This window comes from Panthera leo, chromosome A2 (genome assembly GCF_018350215.1).
Source record: "Panthera leo isolate Ple1 chromosome A2, P.leo_Ple1_pat1.1, whole genome shotgun sequence".
Classification (NCBI taxonomy): Eukaryota; Metazoa; Chordata; class Mammalia; order Carnivora; family Felidae; genus Panthera; species Panthera leo.
Genome location: NC_056680.1, coordinates 75,770,271 through 75,788,284, shown reverse-complemented (window position 1 = coordinate 75,788,284; position 18,014 = coordinate 75,770,271). Strand labels below are relative to the sequence as shown.

General features: G+C 45.7%; 1 protein-coding gene across 1 annotated transcript in view; it reads right to left on the bottom strand.

Annotated features, from left to right (window-relative positions):
* The window catches only part of LAMB4 (laminin subunit beta 4), a 100,134-nt gene that overhangs the window by 45,508 nt on the left and 36,612 nt on the right, over window positions 1-18,014 (bottom strand). Inside the window, exons 14-18 of the mRNA XM_042915075.1 lie at window positions 13,425-13,610; window positions 11,115-11,230; window positions 10,202-10,322; window positions 2,026-2,203; window positions 501-644 (exon numbers count right to left, since the gene is read on the bottom strand). Coding sequence (XP_042771009.1) covers window positions 501-644; window positions 2,026-2,203; window positions 10,202-10,322; window positions 11,115-11,230; window positions 13,425-13,610 — 745 coding nt within the window. The remainder of the gene's footprint in view (window positions 1-500; window positions 645-2,025; window positions 2,204-10,201; window positions 10,323-11,114; window positions 11,231-13,424; window positions 13,611-18,014) is intronic.

Sequence of the window (18,014 nt, the reverse complement as noted above, 5' to 3'; positions counted from 1 at the left end):
GGACAGAGACCCATCTAAACCCTGATTGTTGGGGAGATTATAGAATGAGTTCCATGGCTGTTTGTGACCCCAGCACCACAGAAGGTAATATCTAGGTGACAGTCTTGTCCCCTTTCTTGACTTCCCAATGTCATCGTTGTTTTAGCCTGGCCAGCCACGGGGCGTCTGTGCCAGATCCTAAAGCTGGGTCGGCACAGCCCACTCATTTCCTGGTGCTCCCACATCCTCCCTGGACTGGGAGAATCACAGGCCATGTTTTCATCATCACTCACGATTCCTAATGGAGCTCTGTACACATTGGCACCCACCAAATGGAGGAATGAAATACGATGGAAAAGTTTTCTGTACTCTTGATCTACACGGACAGACAGCCTAAGTCGTGTGGCCAAATTCCCAATCCCTACCCCCTCTTTTCATTTCCCCCTCTGGTTTTCCTGCCTTCAAAACTCCAAGGTTGTGCCCATGCATGTCTTTCCCCCCACGGTGTTTTTGCTACGTACGGTGACAGCCATGATGTCCTAAACCGTAGCTTCCTGTGGAGCACCTGTCACAGCAGCGCCCGGCCACGTGGGGCTTACACTGGCACTGGCCCCCAAGCCGGCTGCAGTTGGGCCCCACCGAGCCCTGGGGGTGACAATTGCAGGCTGTGGGGAGACAAAGGGGACAATTAGAGGTGCGGGAAGTGACAGGGGTGCACCTGGTCCTTGTGGGAGCTTTAGTTCACCTCTCTTTCATTAGATACTTCTCTAATCCTTAACTCCCTCATCTGTTAAATGGGGAGAATACAGGATCTACCCCAGGGGATTATAAGGACTAAAGACAATAATGCCTGTGAAGTCTTTAGAACTGTGTGGCATGTAGGAAGTCCTCAGTAAACATTACGTAATAAACAGATCTTAACAATAAATGTTACTCAGTAAGTTAATGAAAGGCTTAAAATAAGTTGTTTTCATAATAGTCCCAATATAATTATTATTATTTCCGATTACTTCAATTCCTGATGATCCATGTTGGTGCTGGACTATTTGTTTGATTTCCCTTATTCTATATGTTTCACTAGGCATCCTGAAGGCAGAGTCCTGCCGGGTAATGGGAAAAGCCTTTGCTCAGAATTCAGGAACCCCAGGCTTTCATTGCAACTCTCACTCTATACAAGTGTTTCTCAACTGGGGGGAGATTTTGCTCCCTCAGGGAACATATGACAAAGTTTGGAGACTTTTTTGAACATTGCACCTGGAGGGAAGGTTCTCCTGGTATCAGGTGAGTAGCAGGTAGGTAGGCTGCTAAACATCCCATAATGCACAGAACAGCCTTCCATGCCGACCTCCCCTCCACAACAAAGCATTATCCAGCCCCAAATTTCAAAAGTGCAAAGGGTGAGAAATACTGCTCTAGAGCTTAGTGAAATGGACAAGTTACCTAGTGTTTTGGGACCCCAATAGCCTTGTTTATTAAATGAAGGTTTAATAAAGGATGCAGGATGAAAGAAGTTGTTTAGAGTTCCTTCCAACCCTGAAATTCCAGGATTCTGAATAAGTATTTTTGGAGCATTCTTCCAGGAATCTAGCATCCCAACACTACTGCAAGGTTCCTTTTTAATTTTCATTTTTTAAAATTTTTTAAAATGTTTGTCTTTATTTATTTGGTGGGGGTAGAGAATGCGAGTGGGGGAGGGGCAGAGAGAGAGGGAGAGAGAGAGGATCCTAAGCAGGCTCTGCGCTGTCAGCGCGGAGCCCGACGTGGGGTTTGATCTCACAAACCGAGAGACCGTGACCTGAGCTGAAATGAAGAGTCAGACGCTTGACCGACTGAACTGCCCAGGGCCGCTGCCAGGCTCCTTTTTTTGTACATTTACTGTACTGTGCGTTGTGATTCTGACACATCAAGAGACTGCTCTGCGTACCTAATCATTGGGCAATTGGTATTGACACTGATCGTTTGGACTAGACGCTAAAATGAATTAAATCCATTCATTCACGTCCCAAAAAGCAGCACATCGGGAGAGCCCATTAAGCCACTACTTACCTACTGCCCCATTGTTTAGCCTGGCAGACATGCTCACTATAAGCCTTTCACACGCACCCGGGAGCATCTGAGGTCCTGTTTTCAAGGCAATTTCAACACAGTTGTGCAGGTGATATTCATCCAAATCCTGCTTGCTGCAGAAATTCTCCAGTGAATTGATCTGGGGAATCAGACTAAGCTTTGGAAATAATACGAAAGGAAAACGTACATTCATAATGGTCTGCCGTTCAAGATTCTACTTATAAAAACAATGAGATCTATGAGAAAATACTTTAAAACAAGATTTTAAGATTTTCATTTTATTTAAGAAATCTTCAAATAGGCACATCTATTGACTTAGGACAAAGAAAATGGGACTTTTTTTTTTTAACCCTCCTTAATATATTATTAGCTTGCTAATAAATTTGTCTTAGGTTTCAAAGAGTCTTAACTAGGCGACGTGTGATAAATTCAGAAATTATGGCTCAGTGCATCCCATTGTGTCACTGGGGAACTCTAATTCCACAAAACTCTCCTTTTAAAGTTTTGTTCTTTTCAATTACATATGAACAGTTCTACATCAAACTGGCTGCCTCTTGGAGAGTCACAGTGTAGATTAACACACTAATGCTCTGAGAAGTCCTACAAGAAAGCTACTCTTAAACTCTGTGTTTCCATACTTACGTAACCACTTGCTCCTATATTCAAATAACACTAACATCCCATAAACCCAATATTTCACAGATGCATTTTGGGAATTTCTGGCTTAGACCATACAGCGGTTAGAGGGACAAGTGCATTGTTCTAAGCGTCTTCTCAAAGATGACTTGTCTGTAGTTTGATGTGAAGAAAAGCCATACAGTTATATTTCTTGAGAAGATTTTATCTAAGTTATAACCTACTACCATTTACATTTTTTAAAGCTTACTTATTTTGAGAGAGCGAGCATGTACAAGTGGGGAAGGGGCAGAAAGACAGAGGGAGAGGGACAGAATCCCAAGCGGGCTCCGCGCCAACAGCAGTGAGCCCGATGCAGGACGCGAACGCACAAACCACGAGATCATGACCTGAGCTGAAGTCGGACGCTTAACTGACTGGGCCACCCAGGTGCCCCTAAAATGTTTTTGAATGGCTTGGATGATGCAGCAGAGAACACGTTGGTACAGTGGAACTGATCACAAGTTGGTCATTCTGAACAACTGGTAGAAAATGCAGCATTGACATTAAGGTTTAATTCACCAGGTCAGGTTAAAAGAGTGAACTGGGTATCTCCCCTGGCCTTCTTCCTTTGTCCATTCTGAACCTCTTTCCCATGATCCTTTACTTCGACCCTCTTTCAACACCCCCCAGGCCCCCGCCCCCAGTCCTTCTCTGTCCTTTGACACCCCAGCAAGTGGAACCTCAACCCTGGATGCCTATTTCACAGCGTCTCCACTCCTCAAAACTCTATCCTCACCCTCCCTGCACTGTCTCTTTCTCCTCTTACTTCACAGAGAAAATGGAGCCTCCGACTTCCTGCCTCCCAAACTCCTGGCTCACAGGTACTTCCCCCGCCCCGTTCCCGGCCCAGCGCTTAGGAAGAGGTGTCCACCACTCTGCCCTCAGCCTTTGCGAAACTTCTCTGTAGGTTATGCTTTCGTTAAGCGTTTCCTTTCAACCGGTATGTCAATGTGCTTAAATCTCTCCCATTTGTAAAACCACCTCCTTGATCACATATATTTCTCCTGCCACTGCCCCCCCCCACCTCTGCCCTTTGACTAATTCCTTGATAGTCAAATTTCTCAAAACACGGTCTCCTGGCCACCCTCACTGCCTCTTCTCCTCCCACCTCTCCCCTATGCAACACCTCTTCGCCCACCCACCCCTAAATGTTGGGATCCTCAGGGTTCTCTCATCAGCCCCCTTCTTACTCCACATCCCCTTCCTAGGTGACCTTGACAATGATGTTGCTTCAGTTACCATCAATACATTGTTGACATCTGGATCTAGGTCTTTTGCCCACATCTCAATTATGGGCTCTAGATCTGCACAGACAGGCTTATTGGTTGTCCCACAGGCACTGCAAACCAACACACCTGAAACCCACTTTCCTTTCCTATTGGTAGGAAATAATGTCACCATCTGCCAATGTACTCGGTGTAGAAAACTGGAGGTCATCTTTTTTTTTTTTTTAAGTTTACTTATTTTGAGAGTAAGAGAGAGAGCATGAGTGGGGGATGGGCAGAGAGAGAGAGAGAGAGAGAGAGAGAGAGAGAGAATCCCAAGCAGGCTCTTTGCTATTAGCACAGAGCCTGATGTGGGGCTCAAACTCACGAACAGTGAGATCATGACGTGAGCCAAAATCAGGAGTCAGACGTTCAAATGACTGAGTCACTTAGGCACCTCAAAAAGATCATCTTTGATACTTGCCTCTTGGTCATCAACACTCCCCTCCCATCCCATGTTCCCCCAACATCGAGTCAATCACAGGCTCGATCCATCTAACCTCTTAAATGTGTCTTCATTCCCCCATCGCTGCTCTAATTGAGGCCATCTGGATCGCCATGGTGGCAGACCAACAGACGTCCCATCTTCCACTCTTACCCCTTTCCCCCATCAGTTTCCTACCTTGCAGTCACAGTGATTCCTTAAAAGCCAGTTTGTTCAGATAACCCCTCCTTAAAACCTTCAGTGGCTTCCTATTGCCTCAGGATAAAATCTAAATTCGATCTCTTTTCATTCTGTTATCCCCCAACCTCTTGGCTCAGTGGTTCTGTTTGGGAGGTGCTGCCCCCTAAGGGGGCATTTTGGAAATTCCAGGGGGTGGTTTTGGTTGTCATGGCCATTGGAATGAGGTGTGTTAACTGGCTTTTAGTGGGTGGGGATCAGAAACCCCAGACATATTGACAAAAAAGAAATTCATCACATGGCTCCTATAGCGTTCAAATGTCTCACCAAAAATCCATGAAGGAGAAATCCTTGTTTACAATTCTGAGTTGAAAGCCCTGCTCTATGTTTTAAACAAACATGTTACACATGTTTGTAACACACCTGCTTTCATGGCTGTCTCGTGTAGGGTGATTCTGCACATATGAGCATGTCCCTGCCTCATTATGTCTTCTGCATATTCATGCCTGTGCACATACATATTGAAATACATAGTGTTTCTCTATAAATTACTCTCCTTTTAGGTCTCTTTGTATTTGCACATCACATTGATGTTATTTGGAAAGTGTAGGCTATAACGCCTATGAATTGCATTTTAAATTGGTGGAGGGTTACAAAATATTTGTCATAAAGTACAAATGGGTTGGGAAGGGGCGCCTGGGTGGCTCAGTCGGTTATGCATCTGACTCTTGATTTCAGCTCAGGTCATGACCTCACGGTTCGTGAGATCGAGCCCCACATCGGGCTCTGTGCTGACAGTGCAGGGCCTGCTTGGGATTCTCTCTCTCTCCCTCTCTCTCTGTCCTTTCCCAGTTTGTGCGTGCACGCTCTCTCAAAATAAACAAATAAACTAAAAACAAAAAAAGAGGAGGTTGGGTCAGGGGATGTTGAGAATCACTGCTGGAGTCACAATGAGCTTTTCCATTCAGTGACCTGTCCCAGCTCGTAGTGGCTCCTCTGCCACGTTGCCATTTCCCGTGTGATCGTCTGCATCTCTCCTTTAGAGAGTGAGCCCAGCATGTCCGGGCAGGTGCTGGGCTTAGTCACACCTGTGCCTACCATAGTGTCTGATTTACAGTAAACACTTCATAAATGTTTGCTCAGTAGAGAAGTACTTAGACATGTCTAGCGTGGTACCTTCAAGTGGATACTAAAATGACTACATTGTCCAAACACAAACCAAGTGAAGAGTCCCGCAGAAAGAAGCCAGAGGCTAGGATTGAGGACGAGGGCATCCAACCGGGGACTAACTACCTACAGTTCTTGGTTGGAGGCAGCTTAGAGGAGGCCATTCCTGGCACCAAAGCAGATGGACCAGATGATAAGAGTCCCCGTCAAATTATAGGATTTTGTAATGTCTTGACTCCCTTCTTCTCCTAGAAGCTTGTAAAGACTTTGTTGACCAAGTGCAGTCCATCCCATGGTTTAAAAGAATGACAGTGTTATAGTCTAGAATGTCTAATACAGCTTTTGTCTCTAAACACATTTTTACGGAAGCATATATCATGTAATCAGGGTGAGTGAAGGAAATCTCACGATGCTCCCCAAACAAAAGCTAGTTGTGCAGGAGGAACATCCGGGATTGAACAAAGCTTTCGTCCGGGCTTCTTGGTAAAGCATTAGATGCAAGTGTTAATCTGGCTGCAGAGAAGAAGGGACGTTGAACGGGCCAGGTCTTAGGCAGTCAAACATCTTCCCAGAGCAGCGAAATCAGTGGTATGGAAGTAACTGCATTAGTCTGTAATCATAGAATGCGCATGGACTTTCTCCTACTGGACATCCTGGGTCAGGGACTATAAGGGTCACTGTGGGTGCCCTGCCCGGATCTTCCCGTTCACCAGCTGCTGTGGCATTGGCTGCTGAAGGCTCACAGCTGTCCTTTTTCCCAGAAACTTGGACTCAGCCACTTGTCCAGAAGTTCATGCACTCATGAGCCGGGTGAGGTGGATGAGGTGGACGCACACAGGCCCACCCTGTTGCCTCCAGGTGGGATCAACTCAGTGGCACAATTATGCTCCAGAGCTCCCTGTGGGATCAGCTGCACTTCAGTGCAGATCCCATCCTTGCTTGGTTCCTTCCCCTGTCCCTTTGCTCCTCTTCTCCCATGAGCATGCCCTCAATAAATCAGGTGCACTTGAGTCCCTGGCTCAGCTTCGGCTTCTGGGGAATCTGACCTGAAACAGGGATCTAGCATCTCTTCTGAGGTTCTGGCAGTTTGCCGAGATCAGGCTGCTCTCCTACTTTTCATGCAGGTTTCGTGGATTTCATAGCTATACGTAAGAGAAGGTGTGTTTGAAAACTGATCAAATGGATATGTTTTTGAGTTAATTTCAAATTATCCAATTATGTTATGTATCTAGCAAATATCATTGCAATGACTTCATTTACACATCTGTCTTCTGTATCAGGCTGAGAATTATTTGAGGGCAGGGACCACATCTGACACCCCCAGGAATCTACCCATTGTCAGCTCATGTGTGCTCAGTGAATAGGTGACGAGCGGGTAATTTGCATGGATGCATGAAATACAGCATCAAGCCATCATCTTTGGAATTTACAAAATTCCAAATGTTCAAGATGTGGATTTAAAATGAGAAATATTGGAGCACTTGGGTGGCTCGGTCAGTTAGGTGTCTGACTCTTGATTTCAGCTCAGGTCACGATCTCATGGTTTGTGAGTTCGAGCCCCACATTGAGCTCTGTGCTGACATCTCAGAGCCTGCTTGGGATTCTCTCTCTCTCCCATTTCTTTGCCCCTACCCTGCTCGCACACTCTCTCAGAATAAATAAACTTGAATTTTTTTGTTTTAAATGAGAAGTATCTTGGGGTGCCTGGGTGGCTCAGTTGGTTAAGTGTCTGACTCTTGACTTTGGCTCGGGTCATGATCTCACAGTTCGTGGGTTCGAGCCCCACATCAGACGAGAGCTTACTTAGGATTCTTTCTCTGTCTCCATCTCTCTCTACCCCTCCTCCACTAGCACATGTGCGCTCGCGCTTTCTCTCTCACTCTCTCAATAGTAAATAAACTGGGGCACCTGGGTGGCTTAGTCGGTTAAGCGTCCGACTTCGGCTAGGGTCATGAACTCGCAGTCTATGAGTTCAAGCCCTGCGTCGGGCTCTATGCTGACAGCTTGGAGCCTGGAGCCTGCTTCAGATTCTGTGTCTCCCTCTCTCTCTGCCCCTCCCCTGTTCATTCTCTGCCTCTCTCTCTGTCAAAAATAAACATTAAAAATTAAAAAAATAATAATAATAAATAAACTTAAAAAAAAAACTGAGGCATATCCTGGCTCTTATCAATTTGAGTTTCATGGCTATTATTATAATAATAAAATCCCTTTGTGATTTGGGAATTACTTAATGTCTTCCTTTCCCTTTCTTTAGTCTGCCTGGGTTCCCAACTTTTAGCTTTTTCCCCCTAAATTAAATCTGTTGGATTTGATTTTCTTACTTTGTGACTCACGTGGTGGTCCAAGAGTGCGGTTCTATAAAGCTCCTCAGGAGACAATATGACTTACATGGAGAGGGAAATCACGAGAATTCAAATCCTCATTCAAGAGTTTGTTTCAACTTTCCTCTTCATTTCTACCGTAACAGGGCAGAACCTCACCGCAATCTCCCGTGGCCCTCCAGGTGCAGGATTTAGACCATCTTTGGTGAAGGTCACCAGATTAAATACAAATCACCCAGGTGGAATTGAATTTCAGAGAAACAATGGATAATTTTTTACTATGTCTCATATAGTATTTGAAAGCAATATTTGGGACATATTTATACAATATTCAACTCTAACTGGGCACTGTGCTTTTTGTCTCCTCCCTCCCACCATCATTTCCTCCCTTCTCTGCCCGTTTCTTTCTCTCTTCTTTCTTTCTTGCTTTCTTGATTTCTTGCTTTCTTGCTTGCTTTCTTTCCTTCTTTTCCTTTTTGCTAAATCTTGCAATCCTACATCTGGTCAAATAATCTTACACAATTTTTTTTTGATGTTACAATACCTGAACTTACTGAATAGAATTCAAGGTACACCTGTATCATACTGAACTCCATAGTAGATGATAAAGTAGCAAAGTGCCAGGTATAAATTTAAAATGTTTGATGGTTAAGAATTGAACATTGAAAACACAACTCATGAAATATGGACATACAACTAAGTCAGGGGTTGTCAAGCTGCCCGTAAAAGGCTATACAGTAAATATTTTTGGCTTTGTGGCCCTTGAGTTCTCTGTGACAAGTACTCAGCTCTGCCTTTGTAGCTTAAAGGCAGCTGTAGATAATATATAAACAAATGACCATGACCATGCTCATGTGCCAATAAACTCTGTAGGGCAGTAGTTTGCCAATGAAATCATATTAGAAGATTCTCATGAATATTTAAAAATGCAACTATAACAAATTAACTTGGTTTTGGGGCGCCTGGGTGGCTCAGTCGGTTAAGTGTCCGACTTCAGCTGAGGTCATGATCTCGCAGTTTGTGAGTTTGATCCCGGCGTCGGGTTCTGTGCTGACAGCCCAGAGTCTGGAGCCTGCTTCGGATTCTGTGTCTCCCTCTCTGTCTGACCCTCCCCCGCTCACACTCTGTATCTCTCTCTCTCTCAAAAACAAATAAAAATTAAAAATATATAATTTGGCTTTTATCCACAAAATTACTTCGCAGAGATCCCACACAATTCTATACAATTCTCCTGTGGGTGGGATGAAACTGGTAATTTTACATATTGCCAATCGTCCTGAACGTACATTGGAGACTACCTTCCAGAAATTCATTTGACAGGTTATTTCAAGAGTCAGAAAACCTTGGCAAGTAGGGAATAGATAGGTAAAAGAAAGCTTAAATTTCATCAGTGCCCAAACTCTGCCAAGTGTCTACCCTGGGCCCGAAGCTGGGGACAGAATGAAGGGATTGGAAGAAACATCTATGGCCCAACTCTGTGGGGGAAAGACATTGAAAGAAGTCATTCGAGGAAATATTGTGCATCGTTCCGAAAAATAAGAAGACTACAGAAACACCATAAGAAAACGCTCGTGATACAATGTGAACTGAAAAACATCTGTGTACGTACTTACATGAGCACCCTGATGACGACAATATGAGAACATGGTCGCCCATAAAGCGGAGCTTCTAAGATGGTGACCGTGAACGTGGGAGAATGTCTCCCGGAACTTTCCGTGGTGCCAGCACGCTGTGGTGGCTCAGAGCAGGGGCTCTGGCACCAGGGAGCCTGGCTGTCATTCCTGACGCTTCGCTCACTAGCTCTGTGACCCCGTGCCTCATTTCTGTCGTCTGTAAACTAGGGACAATGACCGTAGCTACCTCACAGACTATCGTGAAGACTAATAGACTATGCAAGACACTGCAAACCGTTGCTGACACGTGCTGTGCCGTAAGGTTTGCACTCAGTGCTGGTGACGTTTATAGAGACCACGTGATTTTTTCTTATAACGCAACAACCTCATTTATACTTCTAAAGAAACATTTTACCATCGAGTCTGCAAGTAGAATTATCATGGGGCTCAGTTTAGAAGGCAGCACCCACGTCGCTTCGTGATACTTACTGAATCAACCAGGATGTGTGAATGAGCGTGGGCCCCTCCTTCCAAAGGCTGGGAAAAATAGACGTCGATGGAATATTGTACATCTGGTTCTAAACAGATGGGCGTGGGAAGCAGCACGATTCTGTATTAAGAGAAATAAAGCAGAAATTCAGTGACAAAAGTACAGTTATATAACCTAAGCGGCCATAGCTGCTTCTCCCAGCGTTGAAGTGGGTTCTGCCTCAGAGCAGAGGCCAGGTCTAGACCAGCTCGGGTGGGTTGAGTGGAAAGCAAAATCACACTCAGGTTCTCTGTGGCTCTTCCATAGGATTGTGCCAAGTAGCAAAGCCTTGGGAACCATCAGCCACGTGTTGTCATAAGTGCTTTGGGAAAAGGATGGAAACGGAAGTCCTTCCTCCTGTCTCCCATGCTCTCAACAGGGTCTCCATTTTAGTTTGCCACAAATCTCCGATGTAAAATTAGTGGCCTCCAAATCAGCAGCTTTTTACCCTGGAGACCCTCAGCTGTTGAGGTACTGCCAGCTGAGTATTTTATTCCTACTCTTGGAGCGTTTCACTTTCTCACCTATCAAGGCCATCTGGGGAATGGGAAAGGAACATTCGAGACCGAGAATCAGGAGATCTGGGCTGGAATCCTGGTTCTGTTATACACCATCTCCGAGGCTGGGGCAGGTCTCCAGGTATTCTCACTCTGAATTTCCTCCTCACCTGACGAAGAGAAAGTCTTCCTGGCTGAGTCGTCAGCAAGATATGATCTTAAACGTGAAGCTTAGTGTAACACAGCAAGCGCTTAATAAATGTCACAGTCTCCTTGAATACACCTCTTCTCCTGCTGAGCTCTTTGCTACAAATTATTGATAGAGGCCTAAAATTCTAAGAAGGCTTCTGTGTTTGAGGACAGGTCCCAAGCATACCTGGAAGTCGCCGGTAAAGGGAAGGACTGAGGTCGTGGCCATGGAGTCTCACGTGGACAGTGCTCACTCTTTCCGAGGGGGTTAACCAGGATCTGGACAGCCCAGTCAGCTGCGGGCTACACGGGCGTGACATAAAAGCATGTTTTCGTGAGGACGTATACACAACACATGCCTAACGGACAGCCCTTGCCATCAAATCTATAACCCATGACCCCCTCAGAACAGGGAACTTTAGAGCTGAGAGAAGTCTTAGCGGTTGGCCATCAGCTCTAACACGCTGGCAGCTGAATGGCGGTTTGGGTAGACAGAATGTTGTTTCTGGCCATAGCTCTAGTTCATAGGCTCGAAAGACCCTGGTGCTCCGGACAGGGCTGGTCTTTAATGTCTGTCTCCCCCAAAGTCCATTGATTCATCCTGTCCCTGGATCACTGAACAAAAATGAAAATTTCAAATCCTTCACAAAAAGATATATACTGTTTTTCATCTTATCATGTAAATATTAGGGTGCCTAGATGGCTCAGTCGGTGAAGCGTCCGACTTTGGCTCAGACCATGGTCTCGCTGTTCGTGAGTTCGAGCCCCGCATGGGGCTCTGTGCTGACAGCTTGGAGCCTGGAGCCTGCTTCAGATTCTGTGTCTCCCTCTCTCTCTGTCCCTCCCCTGCTGGCAATTCTCTCTCTCTGAAAAATAAGTAAACATTTAAAAATTTAAATATTATTATATAAATATATTACATAAATTTTCTTATTTTACATTTATTACTAAAATAAATATATTACTAAACCTATTTATATGTATCTAAATATGTATAGATTTTTATAGCATATAATAATTAGCTATATTCTGAAAGCCATGCAATTTGGAAATTTTTTTTTTTTTAAGTTTATTTAAAAGAGAGAGAGAGAGCACACGCATGCAAAAGGGGGAGGGACAGAAAAAGAAAGGCAGAGAGAGAATCCTGAGCAGGCTCCACACTGTCAGTGCAGAGCCTCATGTGGGGCTCGAATCTAGGAGCCATGAGATCATGACCTGAGCCTAAACCAAGAGTCGACTCTTAACAGGCGGAGCCACCCGGGCATTTCCAGCCACCCTGGAAATGCTTTTTAAAGATGTCAGAGGGGCGTCTGGGTGGCTCAGTCAGTTGAGCGTCTGACTCTTGATTTCAGCTCAGGTCATGATCTCATGGTTCGTAAGACTAAGCCCTGCCCTGGGCTCTGTGCTGGCCGTGCAGAGCCTGCTCAGGATTCTCTCTCTCCTCCTCTCTCTGCCCCCCCCACCCCCACGCTCCATGCCCTCTCTCTCAAAATAAATAAATAAAAATCAAACCAAAAAATTAAAAAAATAAAGATGTCAGAGATGTGTTCTATGGAAAAATTTGTACCTTATATTTTTAATGACTTCTTATACTCACCAGGTCCGAGTTCACTCAAGTCCCTTGGCTTTCGTTTATCAGTGAGAAACAGAGAATTATGTCATATCAAGAATTTCAAAGCGGGTCAGCAGCTTTGGTCGTGTAACACACAATGAGCACTTCCAGAGTGTGGTCCCTGGAGGGACTCTGGGGACCCTGAGACCACCCCCAGCCTCACAAAATACTTTTTGGGGCAGATGGTCTGTGGGGTGTCAGATTATCATTGAAAAGATTCTGCGAAGAAAAAGTGAGGAACCACTGCTCTAGATCAAGTGTTTTTCTAATTTGGTTTCTATTCTGTCTTAGATATTTCTCAAAAGGCAGGGGGGAGGGGGACAGGGTGGTGGTGGGGCCGGGGGCGGGGGGAAGGCCAGGGAAGCCACGAGGTGCAGCCTGCTTTTAGTTTTGCTCTTGTTTCAGGGTAAAAGCCAAGTGCAAATAAACGCCTCTTCTGTATCCCTAGGAGTCAGAATCTCTTCACACAGGTGAGCCTGTGAAGTTCTTAGAAAAAAGCCCAAGGAGGGCAGAATTTGTGTTATTTTAGTTTTTTATTGTTCTTATACAAACATTCCATCACCACTTCCTCAGACCTTGTACCTTCAGTATATAACCCCGCTCTAGCCTCTCTCCACGGAATAGAGCACACATGCCTCTGGCTTAGTGTGTTGTTTTAATATCATTAGGAAACCCTTTGATTTATAATGCCCTCCAGATGTTCTGTTTTTTGTATTTTTTTTTTGTGTGTGTGTGGTTTTTTTTTTTGGTGTGGTTTTTTCTTTTTTCTTTTTTTTTTGCAAATCATTTTCTGACGACCCTATCTAGCAAGACCGGAATGGAAAGTCTCCATTTGAAAATGTACTACCTCAGGCAGGTTTTACCCTTGAAGAAGAAGTCGGATACCTGAATCTCATAGCGAATGGCGATGGTGAAGTCCATGGGAAGGGCAATGTGGTCGACGGCAAATCTCAAGCCAGCCCCAGGGAGAACCCGGGCGAATCCAGGTCCAGTCCACGCAGTAGGGCTTCCAGGAACTGGTTCTCGGAAAACACCGTGAACAGCAGGCACCTGGCCAAAAGTCACTGAGCCCTAAAATTGGAGAAGAATGCACTCAGCTTTGCTAGAGTCGAGTCCTAGCAGGAAAAAAAAGAGTTCAGGAAAAAAAAAAAAGTACATATTTCCTGATGTGTACATGATCCATCTGAGTCACGGATAAATTATTCCAGCCAGGATACGATCCAGAAGGCATCTGAGATGTGCTGAATCCGCAGCTTTGGAACATGTTACCGTATAGAGTGATTGATTTCCAAGCCGTGTCACTGGAAACCACTTTAAACTTAAGTACCCCACGTGCTAATGAATTGGACACATTCCACGCTGGTGACCTGGGGTTTTCTCAGATACAACTGTGGGATTCTGGCCAAAATGAGGAAGGATAGAAAATATTCCCATGCTTCCTTCGTGGACTTTGCCTCATTATGCACGACAGTGAGAAAACCCACATGGATTTATTTATTTTTTTTGGATGTTTCTTCCATGCAGACACGAGAAATGCTCTTCTATCTGCTTGGAGGCACAGAAGTATGAAACGCGTAACACGTTGGGTTGCATCCCGGATGGTCTCTCCTGGATGTCAGCCTGGGGCCATCTGGAACCTGGAGATAATACTTTAATGACTTTTGCATCTGTCTCCCCATGCTCACAGCATCCACCAGAATTCTGCCTCTTGTTGCATTTTGCCTGTCTCACTACAACAGTGCCTTGGCCGTTGTCTCTACCCCTTCCCTAATCCAACCCACATGATGCACAGCTGCCAATAAGCATTTCACACTCTTACCCAACTGCCAATGGAATCACGCCCATATGACTTAGCCTGGGGTTCAAATTGCTCTGCGATCTACCCCAAACCACTCCTCATTTGGTGAGTGTTTATTGAGCAACCATTCAACGCCAACCCCTGCATTAGGAATGCAAAGATGAATAGGACACAGTCCTGGCCACGGAGGAGATTAGAACCTTGCACTGGAGACCGAAACGTAAATAAGAAACTATATCGTCAGATTAGGTTTCAGCAGATATCTATGTAAACTTGTCTACATGCAATGTCTTTCAAACATTTCAGAAACACTCTCACAAATGCAGTAGACACTAGATGCCCCTCGGGGATCCCCTTTACCTGGTTGGTGCACCACCACCCGCAGTTGCTGTGTGTGTGGCTTCTAGGAGCTCACGGTTGCCTCCTTCTCTAGAGAATTGCCCTCCCATACCTCCTCCCCAACCCCTCCCCCCCCACCCCTGTCCCCGAGGGTAGCTCACAGCCAGTGGCTTCTTGATCAGAGCTATAAAAGGCTGACCCTGTCTTCCCAGCAGAGGGGACAACCTTATCTGCGGTTTATGCCTCTGAGCTCCTTCATGGATCAATCCAATGTTGGTTTCACCTGAGACTACATCTTACTCCCTCCTCTTGTTTCCTTCACTCCCTTACAGAGCTTTCCTGAATAACACTTCCTTACTGGATCACATGCACCTGAATCCAGTCTTGGGCTCTGTTTCTAGGGCACTTGACCTGAGACAGTTGGTGCCAGCCAGTTTACCCAAAAGCAGACTCCCAGATGCAATTTGGGAGGAGGAGCGTTTTCGGTTTAGCTGGCAACGGGGACCCCCGTGTGCAACATGTCCTGATGATCCCTGGGATGTGGCAGCAGAGCAATTGCTAAAGCTGTCAGCTGTGGAGAACTGGGACAGGATAAAGGCAGGAGGGGAGCCACCGACTGCAGCCATGTTTCTGGCATTGAGAGATATGGGGGAACAGCAATTATAAGGACTGTGGAAATAGGTGGGAGTTGTTGAATGCCACTGATGCTGTGGCGAGGGAGGATGGGCTCAGGGCAATCAATCACCAGTTTAAAGCCGAGTGTGAGAGTCAGAGGGCCTCCCTGGGGGATTTAAAGAGCCTCATCTCCTTTAGGCAGATGGCAGGAAGAGTTGACGACCAGGCACAGGACCTCATTGTTAAGACTTGCAGAACTTCGGAGAAGCCTGCATTCTCAGCCTAGGTAAGTCACCTATGCCCAAGTCAGGCCCTTCACGGGGAAGAAGAGGGACCTTAAGACATGGGTGATGCACGTGGGAACCTTGAACTCTGAGGCTCTCCTGAGCGCTCGTGGACCATAGATGTAATCCACCCACTCTTACTAGAGTAGAGCCCCTCCACTCCACCCCCCTGCCGCATTTGAGGATGACGTGGAAACCTCAAATGATGCAGCTGTCTTGGAAGAAAACGTGTACCTTCCTGAGGATCTGCTTATCCTACCCCCCCCCCCCCCCGACCACGTGCCTGATAATTAGAGTCAAGTTTCAGCATGACCTGACTGGGAAAGTGCTAGATCTCTGAGAGGGACTTGGCTAACCCGTACAGGTAGCAACTGAGAGAGAATGGGTCTGCATCCTGAGGTTGTTAGAATAAGGAGGCAGAACATGAAACTGGATAGAGAGAGTTTGTCGATTTGGGATCACCAGTAATATGGGATTTAATAGCCTGGCAAGAGCTCTGGAGCCTTGGGAGATGGGTCCAATATATTGCTGGAGTAGCTCTTCAAAGCTTGGCAAAAGCTGTGGTCCCAAGGAGAGGGAGTGGAGGTTCCAGAACGGCCATAGCAGACTGTGGAGGAAGGGATACAAGGCTCAGAGTAGCAGGCATTCTAGAATGGATCTAAGATACAGGACCAGGAAACCCACCAGCCGATTATGTTCTTTGAAAGCCTGGAGGACACCTTATTTATTGGGACAAGAAGCAATGAACTGGTGAGAAGGGCAACAGCATCACTGAAAAGCTGAGTGTTGGGTGTCCTCTGTAGGCTAGTAGGATCTATCACTGGGAAACAGCTCTTTGGTATCAATGTGGAGGACAGGATCCCAGACTATCGAAGACTGGGTAGCACTTAACTCTCAAAAACAAGATGGGCATAATTATTATAGGGGGCAGCAAGGTTAGAGAAGGAGACAAGGGGGACTGACCCATAAGAATCTTCAATGGAGATGACTAATAGAACACGGTATTCCCAGGAGCAACACAGACGAGAAGACAACAAAAGTATTGCTTAACATATATTATTAAAAGCGGTCAGATATGAATTATCAAAAGGCTGAGGTCAGCTGCCCCAATGGAAAGACGTGATGTTCTGTCAAATTCCTAGACTTGAGCCATTTCTTGGATCCAGAACCCAGTGACTGAATAAGAGACCAGATCCCCATGAAGAAAGATTCTTGAACACCATGGCAAGTGTAAATCAGGTACCCAAAATGCCATCATGGTCCCCTTGTTAGAAGAAGGGCATCTGAGGGTCAGGTAATATATGGAGTCCTGGCCTAAGTCCTTTTTACAATGGGTTCACAGATTTACTGAACCGTCCCTTGATTATTTTCTCCAATTCCTGACTATGTAATTGGAATGGATCTGCTTAGCAGTGGGCATTGATTCTTTGACCTGGAAGGAAAGGTAAGAGCTCTTCTAGTAGGAAATGCCAAGTAAAAGCTTGTGAAACATCCATTTGCAACCACTTTCTCTCCACCAAGTCAAGATAGTAAATAAAAAACAGTACTACAAATCTGAGACATTCTCCAAGCGCCACTCTCAGGATTCGATGGTGGTTCCCATCATGTCCCCATCATACACTTAATACAGACTTAACCAGCTTGTAGTCCCATCTGTGGCTGTCGTGCCTGAGGGAGCATCTTTACCAGAGCAGATTTCCACCACCCTCACCCAGGATATGGAGCAAAGGAAATGCAAAATGTGTTCTCCAGAAACACAGAGAAGGAGAAGCAGCAGGCTGTCTTCTCTCGGGTAATGTATATTGTCTTGCCCCAAGACTGTTCATTCTCCCACTCTCTGTAACTGGATAGACCAAAGGGGTTTGAACCATCTAGATGTGCCACAAAATGTCACACTTATTTCCTATATTAAAGGATAGTGAAGTGGGTCCCTTGGTCCAAGCCGATGTCGTGTGGTCTCCCACGGTGTGAATCAGATACTCTGTGGCCTCTGTCAGAAGACCACATCACCCGTCCTCAGCTCAAGGGACCCACTTCACAGCAAAAGAAGGATTGCAGTGGTCATGTGACTTTGCGATCCACTGCTCTACACAAACCATGCCATCCAGAAGATGTTAACCTCAGATGGCAGTGGGATGGGACCCCGAAAAAATGCATCAGCTTCACTAGCTTGGGAACGACACCCTGTGAGATGGGACAGTATTCTTCAGGATGTCATTTGCTCCTTAATGATGGCAATGGCCTTTATGTGATGCTGTGCTCCCAATGGGTAGAAGACATGGGTTTGGAAATCTAGTAGGAGTGGCCAAGCTCACTGTCACAGGTGGTGACCAAGGGAATTTGGGCTTCTTGTGCTTGCAACTTTAGGCTCTGTGGGTCTAGATGTCTTGATTCTTGGCCAGGAACAAGGAATTCCACTAACCTTAAAGATATGGCTGC